This window comes from Odocoileus virginianus, chromosome 29, assembly GCF_023699985.2.
Source record: "Odocoileus virginianus isolate 20LAN1187 ecotype Illinois chromosome 29, Ovbor_1.2, whole genome shotgun sequence".
Lineage (NCBI taxonomy): Eukaryota > Metazoa > Chordata > Mammalia > Artiodactyla > Cervidae > Odocoileus > Odocoileus virginianus.
The window spans coordinates 466,755-482,085 of record NC_069702.1 but is presented as its reverse complement, the minus strand read 5'-3'; the positions used below and the strand labels follow the sequence as shown (position 1 = coordinate 482,085).

Genomic DNA, 15,331 nt, shown 5'->3' with positions numbered 1-15,331 from the left:
ACTGTTGACTAGTATTCTATTGTATGGATACACAGTTCAGTTATATATTTACCTGTTTGGAGATATTTGTTCCCTAGAAGTGATTTGAGTTACTGCTTATCCATCCCGAATTGTCATGTGTGCTTCCCCTTTGTCTGAAAATCTGTTTTTACCAGATATCTGAGAGTATGCTGTAGTTTTTAAGACAGTTCTTCAAGAGGAGCAGATTGTAGGAAGAAAGACTCTTGACTGTGGTCCATTATTACTGTTGCCTTGTTCTTCTTTTATGCCATGTTTACTTTTTTAGTTTGTTTACTAGGGTTGCCCTAACAAAGTACCACAAACTAGGTGGCTTAAACACCAAAAATTTATTGCCTCACAGTTATGGAGGCTAGATGTCTGAGACCAAGATGTTGGCAAGTTGATTTTTTTGAGTGCTGTGAGGAAGATCTGTTCCATGCCTCTTGCCTAGCTTCTGGTCGTTTGCTGAAAATCTCTGACATTCCGTGTCTTGTAGAAGTTTCACCCTGATCTATGCTTCATCTTTACATGGTGTTCTCCTTGTGTGCATGTTTATGTCTGCGTTTCCCCCGCTTTTTGAGGACACTAGTCATGTTGGATTAGCACCCCCTTCCCCTGCAAATACACACATACTCCAGTAGGACCTTATCTTGCAAATATAACTAAGTGTATCTGCAATGATTTTCTTATAAGGTCACATTATGAGGTATGCAGGGTTGGGACTTCAGTGTCTGAATTTTGGGACAGTTCAGTCCATAACACCTACCTCTGTACGTGGAGCTTCTCCTGTCTGGAACATTCTTGCCCCTTTAATGACCCCCAGCCTCCTTTCTGAGTTGACCTCTGCTTATGCATTCATCATCTGTATTGAGTGCTTTCTATGTGCCAGGGCCTCTCCTATACACAGAGTAGAATGGTCAGGGTAGGTAAAACTTTTTACTCTTATATATCTTACATCCAGTACAGCTAACTCACAATAAATGAATATGTACAATATGCAGTATGCCAAGATGTGTTGGTGAGTATTATGGAGAAATGTAAAGCAGGGTAGTAACCTAAAAATGCTGCAGTGGGTAGGGGGGTTGAAATTTTAAATAGAGTGATTAGGAAAGACCAGGCTTCTCTGGTGGCTCAGCTGATAAATAATCTGCCAGCAATGTGGGAGACCTGGGTTTGATCCGTGGGTCGGGAAGATCCCCTGGAGAAGGGAATGGCTACCCATTCCAGTATTCTGGCCTGGAGAATTCCATGGACTGTATAGTCCATGGATCATAAAAGTTGGACACGGCTGAGTGACTTTCACTTTTAGCAAAGACCACCACCTTGAAAGGGATGATAACAGTTGACCAAAAACTAAAGGAATGCAGGAGCAAGGCATACCAGATTTGGGGGAAGACTTTCTTAGGCAGAAGGAGCCAGCACAGTCATCCTGAAGCCAGAGCATGTTTGATGTGTTCTAGGAATAACAGAGATGCTAGTGTGGCTGGATCCCAGTGCAGGGGCCAGAGCAGTGGCAGATAAGGTCAGAGAGGTTGCATGGGATGCTACTGTAGTTTTTTAGGCAAGGAAATGCTGGATTCAGTGTATCTATTACTTCCTTACAGAGTTCTTCACTGGGGTCCATTCTGAGTGCCCTAAGAGCACACAGAATTTCCTCTTAGAGCTTTTTTTGTGCCACATTTTCATTGCCTGTTTACTTGTCTCTAGTCTGCTTGTTCACCCAGGGCAGGGACCTGGTTTACCTTATTTACTTTATGGAACTTCCATTAGATACTCAGGGAATTATTAACTAACTTCAAACCTCACAAAACCTTTTTGTAATCCTTGTATAGTTTGATTTGACGTTTGTAACCATTTTCTTTGTTTTTGTATTATTTTTTTACCTAGGCTGTGAAAAACGAAGTGAATGTTCCCTGCTTGAAAAATTTTGTGGAGATGCTTTATCAAACTACTTTTGAACTGAGTTCCAGAAAGAAACATTCATTGGTATGAGAAACATTTCAAACCTTCACATATTTATTTGGAATTTTAATAATTGATTTATGAATTTAGTAGAGCTTTTTTTAAAGTAGAATTTAAAGAGAATTATAAAAATTCAAATTGTAAAATATCCAAAGTGTAAACACAAGGGGAAATTTTACCTATTTTCTCCTGCTCTTTTAAAAACTGTATATTCTTAATTTTATTAGCTCTGTATTTAGTAGGTTATTCAGACTTTATTCTAGGTTTTGACAGATGCTTTATTTTTATTTATTTACTTATTTATTTATTTTATTATTCTGTGGGATTTATTTGAGGAATTCAAGGATGGTTCAATACCCCAAAATCAATCAATATAACTCAACACCTTAGTAAAATGAAAGATAAAAGTCACATGATCATCTTAATAGATGCAAAGGAAGCATCTGACAATATTCAAGACAGATTCATGATTAAAAACTCTCAACAAAGTTGATAAAGAGGTAACATAGCTCAATAATACACAGGCCATATACACAAAGCCATAGCTAATATCATGCTCAATGCTTTACTAAAACACTAAGCTTTTTCTTTAAAATCAGGAACCAAACAAGGACGTATAAAGAATAAAAGAATATACTTATATAAAAGAATACAGATGCTACAAGAAGGTAATTTAAAGGTATTCTAATGATAGTAGAAAATATATTTTAAATCTGGTCTTCTAAGCCAGAGATCATGACTTCTTTTCAATAGAAATGAGCACTGAGAAATAATACCTTACTAGTAGAGATTGCTATAACATTTTTAAAAGAAAAAAACATGTAGAAATTTGCCACATTTATGACAGCATCTTAATTATCTAAATGTTGATTGACAGATGCTTTAAATTTTGTATTAGAATATGTAAAGTGAAAGTGTTAGTCACTCAGTTGTGTCTGACTCTTTGCGACCCCATGGACTATAGCCCGCCAGGTTCCTCTATCTGTGGGATATTCCAGGCAGAAATACTGGAGTGGGTTGCCATTACCTTCTCCAGGGGATTTTCCCAACCCAGGGATTGAACCCCGGTCTCCTGCATTGCAGGGAGATTCTTTACCATCTGAGCCACGAGTGAAACCCGTATTAGAATACAGGAAAAGTTAAATGTAGTGAGAAGTGAAATGTTAGTCCCTCAGTTGTGTTCGGCTCTTTGCCCCATGGACTATAGCCCGCTAGGCTCCTCTGTCCATGGGATTCTCCAGGCAAGAATACTGAAGTGGGTTGCCATTCCCTTTTCCAGAGGATTTTCCCAACCTAGGGATCTAACCCAAGCCTCCCGCATTGCAGGCAGATTCTTTACAGGCTGAGCTACCAGAGAAGTCCAATTTTACATTATAATAAGTTGTATTCTGAAGCATGTGATTGTCTATATAATTACACATTCTCCTTTCAGAAATTTAAGGTGATTTTTTTCCCCCCCATTTAACCATACACTTCAATAACTTGGAGAGATTTTTCTGTAAATTTGTATGCAGCTTGGAGAAAATGTGAAATATTGGATGAATACTTGACCACTTAAGATAGAGGCATAATAATAATCAACAGTGATTGTGCCAGGCATTAAGCCAAGTGCTTCCCATTCTTTATCTTACTTTAAGCCTCAGAACCCTATAGGATATGTGTGATGATCATCCTCACTTTTCATGTTAGGAAAGTGAGACCTCTAGCACTTTAACGTATCCTCTCAGTGACTGGAGTATACACACTCCCTAAAGTCACCTGATGAATTGAAAGCTGAAACGTTAACATTGGTCTATCCTCTGACTGCTGTTCTTGTTAGAGGAGTAATGGGTTAGGGAGAAATAACAGCGTATTTCTAACTTGGGGAGAGGTGATGGGTCAGGAAATTGTTCTTACAGAAAAATTGCCCTTTGTCATTTCTTTGATTATTCCCTGATTGTATTTTTTATTACAAATGGAAAAATGCTAATAGAATTTTTTGTGTGTGTATGAGAAGGAATGAAATATAATTTACAAGTCCAGTGCTGCTTTTTTAATGATAAACCTTAATTCTCTTTCTTCCTCTCCTTTAGGCTCTATATCCATTAATTACTTGCCTTTTATGTGTCAGTCAGAAACAATTTTTTTTAAATAACTGGCATATTTTCCTACAGAACTGTTTGTCACATTTAAAGGTAAGACTTAATCTCATTTCTGACCTGTAAATACTGACTGTAGTATATTCACTTATGCATGTATATTAAACAGTATATAAGAAAACTTTTAGTACTATAGTTCATTTGAATAGAGATATTTTAGCATATTTCTTTTCTTATACATACTTCATTTCTTCTATAGGGAATCATGTTACACACATGAATAAACTGTTGATTAAACTTAGTTGGTCTTAATGAATGCAAAATTATATATTTTTAATGATTATAATATCATAGATTTAGCAATATTTATTAATTCCTTTAGGATTTCAGAGTATTATTTAATCTTATAAAATTCTTCAAATAGTTTATTTTGTGTTTTCTTTTGAGAAAATTCAGTAATGTTCGCTCAAGTCTGAATAATGTGAAAAAAGCCTTGATGATAAAATATCACTAAAAGCACATTTAGTGTAATTATGCCTGGCCAAATCTAGAAGTATGGTTCTGGATCCATATGGATGTGACAGCTCCTGAAATGTTCTGGCTTGAGTCAGGGGATAATTAATTGTTATTAGCAGTATTTGGCACATCTATGTTCAGTCTCTTAGTACTGAAAAGAAAACTGTGAGGTAGAAGGATCTTCCCAGGATACTCTGCTGAAGGATCTCACAGGATCTTCTTTTCTTCTGTGGACAGGAGCACAGTTAATATCTGAGACAGAATGGGAATGTTCCAAAATCTGAATGTCATGTGAACACTGAATTTGAATACTGTTTTGATGTATAAATGAATATATTTGAATATCTGCTAACATATTAAAGAAATATGGCAGACATGGCTTTTTATTTTCTGTTATTCATCTAAGTTAGGGTTAAAACTGAAAATCTTAAACTTTGAAGATGATGAAACCAAGGCACAGAGAGATTAAATGGCTCATCTCTGACCCAACAGCTAATCATGACGTGAGAAATAGGACTGGCTCTTTTTTTCTCACTTAAGGATTGATTTACTGGACAACATTTTTCTATATACATTTTTTAATGATTTTACATATCATTTTGAAAAATACTTTGATTTCTTAGTAAGGTATACTAAAAATAGGTCTTCCCAGAAGTATTTTTGGCTGTTTCCCTCCGTAATATACATACATTGATATTATTCATATTTGGATGAGAATTGATATATTCTCTTTGCTTTATTTATGAAAATTCCCAGGATTAGTCAAACTGGTTAAATTCTTTATGCCATGCAACCAGAAAATGAGTTTTGTTTAATTAAGTACATTCTATTGTTTTCTGTCCTTATTTTGATAATTCATACAGATTTAGGTGCTGAAAGGGAGGTGATGATTTTCTGGGTAGTGTGAGTCTTCAAACTTACAACAGCACATTTTAAGGCACACAGTTTAAGTGTTTCTGGACGATCGCTCTGTTCCATGGCAGTTCATGCTTTCCTGTTGCTTGTTGGAGTGTTGTATATACACGTTCCCACCTAACATATTTGCAGTTCTTTCACAGTGCCTTAACTTTTTTTTTTTTTTTTTGTCTTAAGGCTTTCATTTAAAATGCTGTTTTCTTTGAACCCTTACCTCCTATTAAACATTTCTGGCATATTGTCCATTTTCATTAATGGCTGTGTCAATCTGCCAGGCTAAAGGAGATAAGAGCCACTTAGCATGAATATTTGGAATATAGTTGTCTTGACCATTAACCCTTAACTTACATTAAGGCTCTATTCAGCAGAAATTTTATGACTTGGTTCCTGCTTGTTAAGTTTTATATACTGTGGCTACGCTGCATAGTTGAGGTAAGGAGTTGAGTATTCAGGGAAAAACTATGCTAGTTATCTGTTGTGACAGGTACAACTTATTTGATTTGTATATAGGGAAAATTGGTCCAAAATGAAGGTCTTACCTAAATTGATTTTGCTTTGAGATTCAAGTAATCTCTTGATCTCAAAGTAATCTTTAACACTTTTTTTTAGACCTACAACTTCTTTAAACAAATTTTTATTAATACTTATTATAGGCTAGATTCTCTAAATACAGTATCTCATTTAATTTTTGCTATAACTGAGGCTGATAGAAGATTTGCATCTAAATCCATCTAGTTCCATAGTTTTTGTTCTTTCTGGTCTACCATGTTACTTGATAATGTACTATAAAGAATATTGCTATACTTAAATATTTTAAAATGTAGTTTTGGCTATAATTCTGGGGTATTGAAAACACATTATTCTCTAGATTCATAAGAATAAATATGATACATTTTCAAGGTACTTTAAAATAGTGCACAATTTTTAAAAAATTATCATACTAGTTTTTGAAATTGGTGACCAGAAAAATGGCCATTAATCTGTAGATCCATAAATAGCATGAGAGAACAACAGTTTATTTTCACTGAAAATATTAAATCTGCTATTTTTGTCCCAAATGTGATTTGGTAGTTTCCCATCCCTCTGTGTTTATGTCAGTTGAGGTCATTATGTGAAAAATGATTTTAAAGTTCTGAAGAATAAGTGAGAGAGAGAGGAATAAGAGTAGGTGCCATATAAAAATAATTGAAATATTTTTTCTACAGTGTATGCTTCTTTTCTTTTAAAAATGGAAACTTGCCTAAAATTAAATGCTGTACTTTTAGTGGAAAAATTAGATAGTTGAAACTTTAACTATTTTCTGTCAGTTTCAGTGTTGTAGGTGTATCCCATGATCCATGATGCCCAAATTATAGAATTTTTTTCCCTCAGTGTTTTTAGCCACTGTCATGGAAATTTCAAATTTCTTCTAAATAGAGACCTTGGTGAAGAGCTGTCTTGTTTTGTGCTTATTTTCATCTAACATGCATGTGCTGCATCTCATGTTTATGTTTGCTGTCTCACATTGCTTTATTTAGATGCCATCTAACAACAGTATCAGAAAACAAATAGAAACTCTCCAGGTGAGTCGTGTTGATGTTACAAAGTAAAATATTGCTTTATCTCCTTTAAGTGTGGCTTTTCCCCCCTTTACCCATTGCTGCCTTGCATGTCCAATGTATTTATTCAAACCTGCTTCTTGTATTGTAAAAGAAGAGGCACACACAGCAGGAACTTTCTACAAAGGTTTAATATTAATGGGGCCCCAAGAAGATGAATTTAATAGAGATATGATACCAAATATTGATCTTTAGCCATCATCTTCAGTTTTAATATATTCTATTTAATTTATGTTAGCTGTTATGATGCCTTTTTATATAGATTTTTTTTAATAAATGATACCTTGAAAATATTTTCCAATGAAATTAAGGGGACAGTAACTCAGGCTGAATATGATTTTGATACACTTTAAAACTTCAATCCTACTGGTTTGAGTTTAAATAAATCTCTTTTTTTGTTTTTGTTCATAGTAGGAAAAGGTGAAGAAACACTAAAATGATTGCTGCCAAGAGCATATTTGACTGACATCAAAACTTTATTATATGTTAATAAAACCGGACTTTATTAATGTAATCTGTTTATTCAAATTAGACCAAAACTGTAACTAGGGAATTATGTATCTTTGTTTAAGGATTAGATTAACTGAGGATGTTTTCATTATTCAGATATGTATAGCAGCATTTCAGTGACCAAATAAACAATTATATGATTTTTAACCACTTTTTATCTTGTTTGGCATTGTTCTTTATAAAATAAATCTGCTTTATAAAACACAGTAGTCATCTTGGAAAGTTTGAAAATCAAATTTTATTTCATGTCAGATGCCTCAGCATATAAAATAATCTAATTTATATGAGAAGAATTTTTATGTGAATTAGATTTTTAATATGTAATTTATTATATGTTGATTTATAGTATTCATATTTTGAAAATATAATTAACAAAGTGAAAGTAGTATTTGTAGTGTACATAAAACTAACTGAACTCTTATTTTGATATCTGAGACCTTGTATTTAGGTGCTAGAAAAGAAAGTATTTCAGAAAGCTTGGTTGTTACATTACTGACATACATTGTGTGTAACCATATATGTTGCTTTATTTGCATTAGTAACAAATTAATAAGAAACTGCTTGGAGTGTATTTAAAATTTGGGATCACAGGTTTGACAGTGGAGGAAGAGACTGATGTTCAGACTCTGACCACCTGAATAGTCGGTACCGCATTCTCAATTATAGCGAATCTTCATACACATAGATGTGCAAAACTATAGCCATTCCCGTCTCTAGGGGATCTTCCTGACCCAGGGATTGAACCCAGGTCTCCTGCATTGCAGGCAGATTTTATCGTCAGCCACCAGGGAAGCCCTATTGTTTTCCCCCTAGTGGTTGTCTTTTTAAAAAACAACTCCAGCAGTGACCTTTTTGCATTGCTTCTCATCATAGGCAGCAGATGTCTATTATTCTGTAGTCTGAGAAAATATAAGATAGAATGGCTCAGCTACTTCATATTTAAAAACTCCCTTTTGTCCATTGTTACATATAAAATAATTGTTTGACAATAGCAAATCCCTCAAGCCAAATTAAATAAATGCTAATTTATAGGACTAAATGCATTATAATTAACAGATGCATAGTTTCTCCTAATAAAGATGATTATTAGCTAATTTTCAAATTTTACAATTAAATCTCACTACATGACTTGTCATTTGAGAACCTCACTTTTTATAATAGCTCATATGAAGAAAAGGTTTGTTGATCAAATTGTGATTTAAATGGATACTTTTCTCATTTAAAAAATAATGTTCTAAACTAAAAAATTAAGGGTAAACACTTAACATGTACTGAGCATTTAAGATGTGCTAGGCAGTGTTCAAAGTGCTTTTCACGTAATATAATAACTTCCTTAATCTGTGAGGTATAGATAGGGTACCTTGTACCCTAATCTCCGTTTTAGAGATGAGGAAACTGTTTCACCAAACAATGTAACAGTCTCCAAGGATGAGGTTTGGCTAGTTATCCCTAATTTCAGAGTCTATGCTTTTAACCCACCGTTCCATATTTCTTTTTTTAAGTATAATCACTCAATAATATTTTGCATTGTTTCACAAGTGCAAATATCTATAACAACATTTGGTGTTCTAAATTTTAACTGTTTATGAGCTGCAATGAATTATGGCAAAGATGAATAATCCTTTCATCATTATGTCAGTATTGTTGTGGGACCCATTTACCATCAGGTAAGTTGAACTATGTATACAGAAAATACATAATTCTAGTATTTTACTCTTTTGTTTTGAGAATACAAGGAATGACTCAATTTCCTTACTTATGGTTGCTTTTGAGCTCTCTCTACGTACCATATATTAAACATATACTTACGTATTGAAACCTGTTTTGTATTGAATAAAAAAAGGGAATGGAAAGGGCTTTTAATTGTTGATAGAATATAATTGATCTTAAATTTATTGCAAGTACTTTAATAAATAAGCTTATTTTTATTCTCTTTTGTTTCTAAACAGAATAAAGATCCTAAAATGTCTCGAGTTGCACTGGAATCTTTGTATAGATTGTTGTGGGTCTATGTAATTAGAATAAAATGTGAAAGCAACACTGTAACTCAAAGGTGAGTGCCTTTGTTTTAAAGCATATTTCAAATAACATCTTGGTTAAAAAAAATAAATAACCACACTAATGAATTTTAGTTAACATAAATACCTTGAGGAGGAATATGAATTACCTTGACAGGATGGGAAGGATATTTTACTAATGTTTTGTTACTTTCATTCTCTCATCATGACTAAATCTTTTTTCCTTCTAGTCGTCTTATGAGCATAGTATCAGCACTTTTCCCGAAAGGTTCACGAAGTGTGGTTCCTCGTGACACACCTCTCAATATATTTGTGAAGATTATTCAGTTCATTGCTCAGGTGAGTGACTGACTCATAATACATATATACGTGGAAGTTGTAAGAGTGACTCAGACTCCTAGAATTTTGTTACACATCTAAAAGCATGGTGGCAAAACATTTATTAATACTGAATAGTGAAAAAAGTATGCTTTAAAAAGTAAAAAATAAATGAGGCTAATGATTGATTTTTGTGTGTGTGCAAAATATGTTTAAATCATTGATCTACACACTTGGAGAAGGAAAGGAAATTCCCGCAGGTGGAAGCCCTCAATTTAGGAAGAGTTGAGAAAATCTCATAATCCTACTTTTAGTCTATAAACTAACTAATGCCTGAGTATCTTGAAAGATAGTGGAACACTGTTTTCATAATCTACATTAATCTAGGTTCTCGGGTACAGACACTAGAATCCCCTGTAGATAGTTGAATGCAATGGGGTCTTTTTATTTTTATTTTTTGACCACCATGTGGCATGTGGGATCCTAGTTTCCTGACCAGGGATTGAGCCTATGCCTTATGTAATGGAAGGGCGGAGTCTTAACCACTGGACCACCAGGGCAGTCCCCAAAGGGGTCTTTTAAAAAATATAGATTGTTCACAGAATCACTAATAGGACAGAAGAAACCACAACACTGGACTCCCTAGGAAGCTGCTGCCTCTGCCACAGTCAAAAACGCTGCCAAATTAGGAAGTGTACCCCCAGGTGCTTCCATGATCCCACCGGTAAAAGAGATTCCTTTCTCCCTGTCCTCCTCCTCTACCCCCGTTCCCTGGGTTTTAATCACATTCTGAAGCCTGTTCAAAGGCATCCTGGGAAATGTCATGTTAGCTTTGGAGCCTCTGCAGTAAAGGCAGGTTTATTTGAAGAGGAGTAAATGGAGACTGAGTAAGCACATCCACATTGTCTTCTGGGACATCAGCCCTGGAGAAGCATAGGCAGGGTTACTTTCTCAATTTAGGAAAAACACTGGGATTCCAGGATATTCATTGAGTTCTCTTTGAACTAAAACTGTTGACAATGAAGATGACCCATAATGTAATTATTCTTGACAGTGAGGAAGTAAAGAATATTTTAAAAAATAATACATTTCTATTTACAGAAGCACCGAATTAATGATAATTAGTTAAGTATAAATGTGTCAGCAATATGAATGAAAGCAGATTGTGCTTTAGATTTGTGGTTCAGAGAACTTCTGACATTTCCTCACATCCCTTCTTCTAAGGTTGTACCCACTCCCTTGGATTAATCACCTCACATCAGCATTCCTCCAGAACTATAGAGCTCCTCTCAAACATCAGTTACTCTTAGTTGACTTTTTCTTTTTCCTTGGAAATTACCTTCCTGGAGCCCAGTTTTTTCGGTCCCAGTTTGAATTTCTTGCTCTCCAGGCCTGCTGCATAGCTATTATCATGAGGCTTCCTTTCATCATTATTTTGGAAATTCCTTCACTTAGATCTTCAGTATGATTTTGGTATCCTACTGGTTTGGGTATTAAACTAATCATTTGATAATTAAATCACATATATATAATCATATACTTTTAACATTCATTTCAGTTCTGTCACTCAGTTGTGTCCGACTCTTTGCGACCCCATGAACTGCAGCATGCCAGGCCTCCCTGTCCATCACCAACTCCCAGAGTCCACCCAAACCCATGTCCATTGAGTTGGTGATGCCATCCAACCATCTCATCCTGTCATCCCCTTCTCCTCCTGCCCTCAATCTTTCCCAGCATCAGGGTCTTTTCAAATGAGTTAGCTCTTCATATCAAGTGGCCAAAGTATTGGAGTTTCAGCTTCAACATCAGTCCTTCCAATGAACACCTAAAGGATTTATCTCCTTTAGGATGGACGGGTTGGATCTCCTTGCAGTCCAAGGGACTCTCAAGAGTCTTCTCCAACACCACAGTTCAAAAGCATCAATTCTTCAGCCCTCAACTTTCTTTATAGTCCAACTCTCACGTCCATACATGATTACTGGAAAAGCCATAGCCTTGACTAGACAGACCTTTGTTGACAAAGTAATGTCTCTGTTTTTTAATATGTTGTCTAGGTTGGTTATAACTTTCCTTCCAAGGAGTAAGTGTCTTTTAATTTCATGGCTGCAATTACCATTGGCAGTGATTTTGGAGACCAGAAAAATAAAGTCAGCCACTGTTGCCACTGTTTCCCCATCTATTTGCCATAAAGTGATGGGACCAGGTGCCATGATCTTAGTTTTCTGAATGTTGAGCCTTAAGCCAACTTTCTCATTCTCGTCTTTCACTTTCATCAAGAGGCTCTTTGTTCTTCTTCACTTTCTGCCATAAGGGTGGTGTCATCTGCATATCTGAGATTATTGATATTTCTGCCATTAACATTAATTCATATGTATTCTCCTTTTGTCCAACTAGATTCAGGAACTTCTGGTCACAGACAAGTATTCTTGAAATTGTTTGTATAATTCTTAATGAAAGGTTGTTACTGAATGATAAGACGCCAGGATTCTTGGCCTCCGGAGGAGACGAATTCAATCCGGGGCCAGAGACAAGGCTGGATCGCTCAGAGCTTTTGTGTAATCAAGTTTTATTAAAGTATAAAGGAGATAGAGGAAGCTTCTGACACAGGCATCAGAAGGGGGCAGAAAGAGTGCCCCCCTGTTAGTCTTCAGCTGGATGTTATATAGTCACTCGCAGTCTGTTAATGAAAAGAAAGGAATGTCTTAAAATTCAGAATGGCACCAGATAATTTATCTCAGGCCATAAAACGATTGACTTGAATCTTGTAGAAGGGCTGATTACCACACAAATAGTTCCGTTTACATAGATTAAGGGAACAATACCTGAGTATAACATACTGGTTTGTCAAGTAGTTTGAGCCATTTGGTGGAACTTAGAGTCTGGGGTAGATGCATAGCACATTAACATAGCTTTAAGATAAACATTTCCATAAGAAAAATGTATTGGTTAACTTGAGATTTGAGAATAGTTAGCTTCAGGTGAAACCAGGTGTCATGGCAACACAGCATTTTAAGAGAAACCTCCTTTTAAATTTGTATAGAGAAGAAAAAAAAATATAGCTAGTTTGTTTCCTCCTGCCGCTTAAGAGAGATAAAAATGTCTGACACTGCAGCCTATTTCCTGTTTGGAGACCCCTGGCCTTCCTGCCTGTTACCCTCTCATTAACATGATCCATGGTTTGGGAAAATTCCCCAGAGAAGGGAACTGCTACCCACTCCAGTATTCTGACCTGGAGAATTCCAGGGACAGCAGAGCCTAGCAGGCTACAGTCCATGGGGTCACAAAGAGTTGGACATGACTGAGCAACTTTCATTTCACTAACATGATAACCTAATAATAAATACAGGCAGAGCCCTGTTTGATTGTAGTTTGCTTTATTTCTCCTTGTAGATATTTCACTTTTTTTTTTTTAAACAAATTGAAGTTTTGTGGCAACCCTGTGTTGTCAGCTGATGGTTAGCAATTTTTAAGCAATTGCGTACTTTATAGTTAAGGTTGTACATTGTTTTCTTAGGTATACTGCTATAGTACAGTTAATAGACTACAATATAGTATAAACATAATTTTTACATGCACTGCTAAGCCATAAAATTTATGTGACTTGCTTTATTGCTGTCTAGACCAAACCCACAATATCTCCAAAGCATTCCTATAGCAGTAGAAACTTACAAGATTTTATTGTTTTTCTTTTTTCTAGGAACGTTTGGATTTTGCAATGAAAGAAATAATATTTGATCTTCTCAGTGTTGGAAAATCTACTAAAACTTTCACCATTAATCCAGAGGTAAAAAAATTATAGTAATTTACTCTCCTATATAATTAAAAAAATTTTTTTTTTTAGACCACAGTTTCTGGAATCAGAACTCTTAGGCTTAAATTCCTAATTAAAGACAAATTAAAATAAATGTTATTTCCTACTTCTTTGGTCCTGTTATTCCCTAGTAAACTCCTATTTGTACTTTAGATATTAAATTTTCGGATTGTTTAAAGATATTTTGTGAACTAATTGCTTATTGAACTCTAATAACACTGGAGAATGTTTAAAATTACTGTGCTAGTTCTTCTCATAATCAAATCTTAAGGTATATATTTAATAGTGTTAGGTAGTTAGAATAGGGAAAAGGAGTCCAGAATGGCAGTGGCTAAAAGACCTGGAAGGGAAAATCCCGCGAAAATAGAACAAAGGAAGGTCGGAGGACCGGAGTGAGGGCTTCAGGTAGAACAGCGCTCCTGCGCAAGCCCAATTGGCATCGGAGAGGCCCAGGGGGAAGGAAAAAACATATAAAAAGAAGAGGCAAAGCCCCCTCCTCTCCCTCTCCTGCACGATGGGGCGCTCTTCTCTTCGCGTCTCTGGATCGCCGTGCCCTCACGCCTCGAAGAGGGATTTTCCCGCTATTATCTAAATAAATAGAGCTGTGACACTGATTTATTTAAGAGCTATAACACGGCCTGTCCAAGACCCGAGAGCTGTGACCCGCCGAGGGGCTTCAACGTCCGTCACCCCAAGTCTTTGTTGTGACGAGACAGCCGAGGAGCATACACGCTCCTGACATCGATGGAGCCGTGACTCGGTTTGAACTGAGGTTGCTGCGGCCACAACGCAGAATTCTAACCACTATACCATGATCACGGCCCCATGGAGGCAGTATAGATGTCAGGTGAGTGTATGCTCCTCAGCTGTCTCGTCACAACAAAGACTTGGGGTGACGGACGTTGAAGCCCCTCGGCGGGTCACAGCTCTCGGGTCTTGGACAGGCCGTGTTATAGCTCTTAAATAAATCAGTGTCACAGCTCTATTTATTTAGATAATAGCGGGAAAATCCCTCTTCGAGGCGTGAGGGCACGGCGATCCAGAGACGCGAAGAGAAGAGCGCCCCATCGTGCAGGAGAGGGAGAGGAGGGGGCTTTGCCTCTTCTTTTTATATGTTTTTTCCTTCCCCCTGGGCCTCTCCGATGCCAATTGGGCTTGCGCAGGAGCGCTGTTCTACCTGAAGCCCTCACTCCGGTCCTCCGACCTTCCTTTGTTCTATTTTCGCGGGATTTTCCCTTCCAGGTCTTTTAGCCACTGCCATTCTGGACTCCTTTTCCCTATTCTAACTACCTAACAGTAGTTTAACAAGTGAGCTGGAAAGTTTTGAAACTTTTTATTTGTAGGATTTTTAAGATAGGTTAATAATTATTTCCAGATTTTTTAAGTGAGCAGAAATGACTTTTTTATAGATGACATGCTTAACAAAATGTCTTCTATGAGTATGTGAAATGACCTTTTGATATTTAGACTAATGTCACCAGCATTATGTCATATATAAAGATAGGAGTAAAGCTGAAAACCTTGATCTTGGACAAAAATATATATATAAAGGAAAGTTTTATTTTCTTCTGTATTCCAGTGAACTGTCTTACACACCCACTGGGA

The 15,331-nt window shown here is 36.1% G+C and overlaps 1 protein-coding gene across 10 annotated transcripts in view; it reads left to right on the top strand.

Moving 5' to 3' along the window:
• Positions 1 to 15,331, top strand: part of FRYL (FRY like transcription coactivator) — a 297,672-nt gene that overhangs the window by 193,449 nt on the left and 88,892 nt on the right. For 7 of the 10 annotated variants that reach the window (XM_070458031.1, XM_070458033.1, XM_020879792.2 and 4 more), the window contains 6 exons: positions 1,888 to 1,986; positions 4,035 to 4,136; positions 6,989 to 7,033; positions 9,529 to 9,632; positions 9,828 to 9,936; positions 13,613 to 13,699. In XM_070458031.1, the coding sequence (XP_070314132.1) occupies positions 1,888 to 1,986; positions 4,035 to 4,136; positions 6,989 to 7,033; positions 9,529 to 9,632; positions 9,828 to 9,936; positions 13,613 to 13,699 (546 nt within the window). The remainder of the gene's footprint in view (positions 1 to 1,887; positions 1,987 to 4,034; positions 4,137 to 6,988; positions 7,034 to 9,528; positions 9,633 to 9,827; positions 9,937 to 13,612; positions 13,700 to 15,331) is intronic. The other 3 variants (XM_070458034.1, XM_070458030.1, XM_070458029.1) reach the window with 1 other exon arrangement.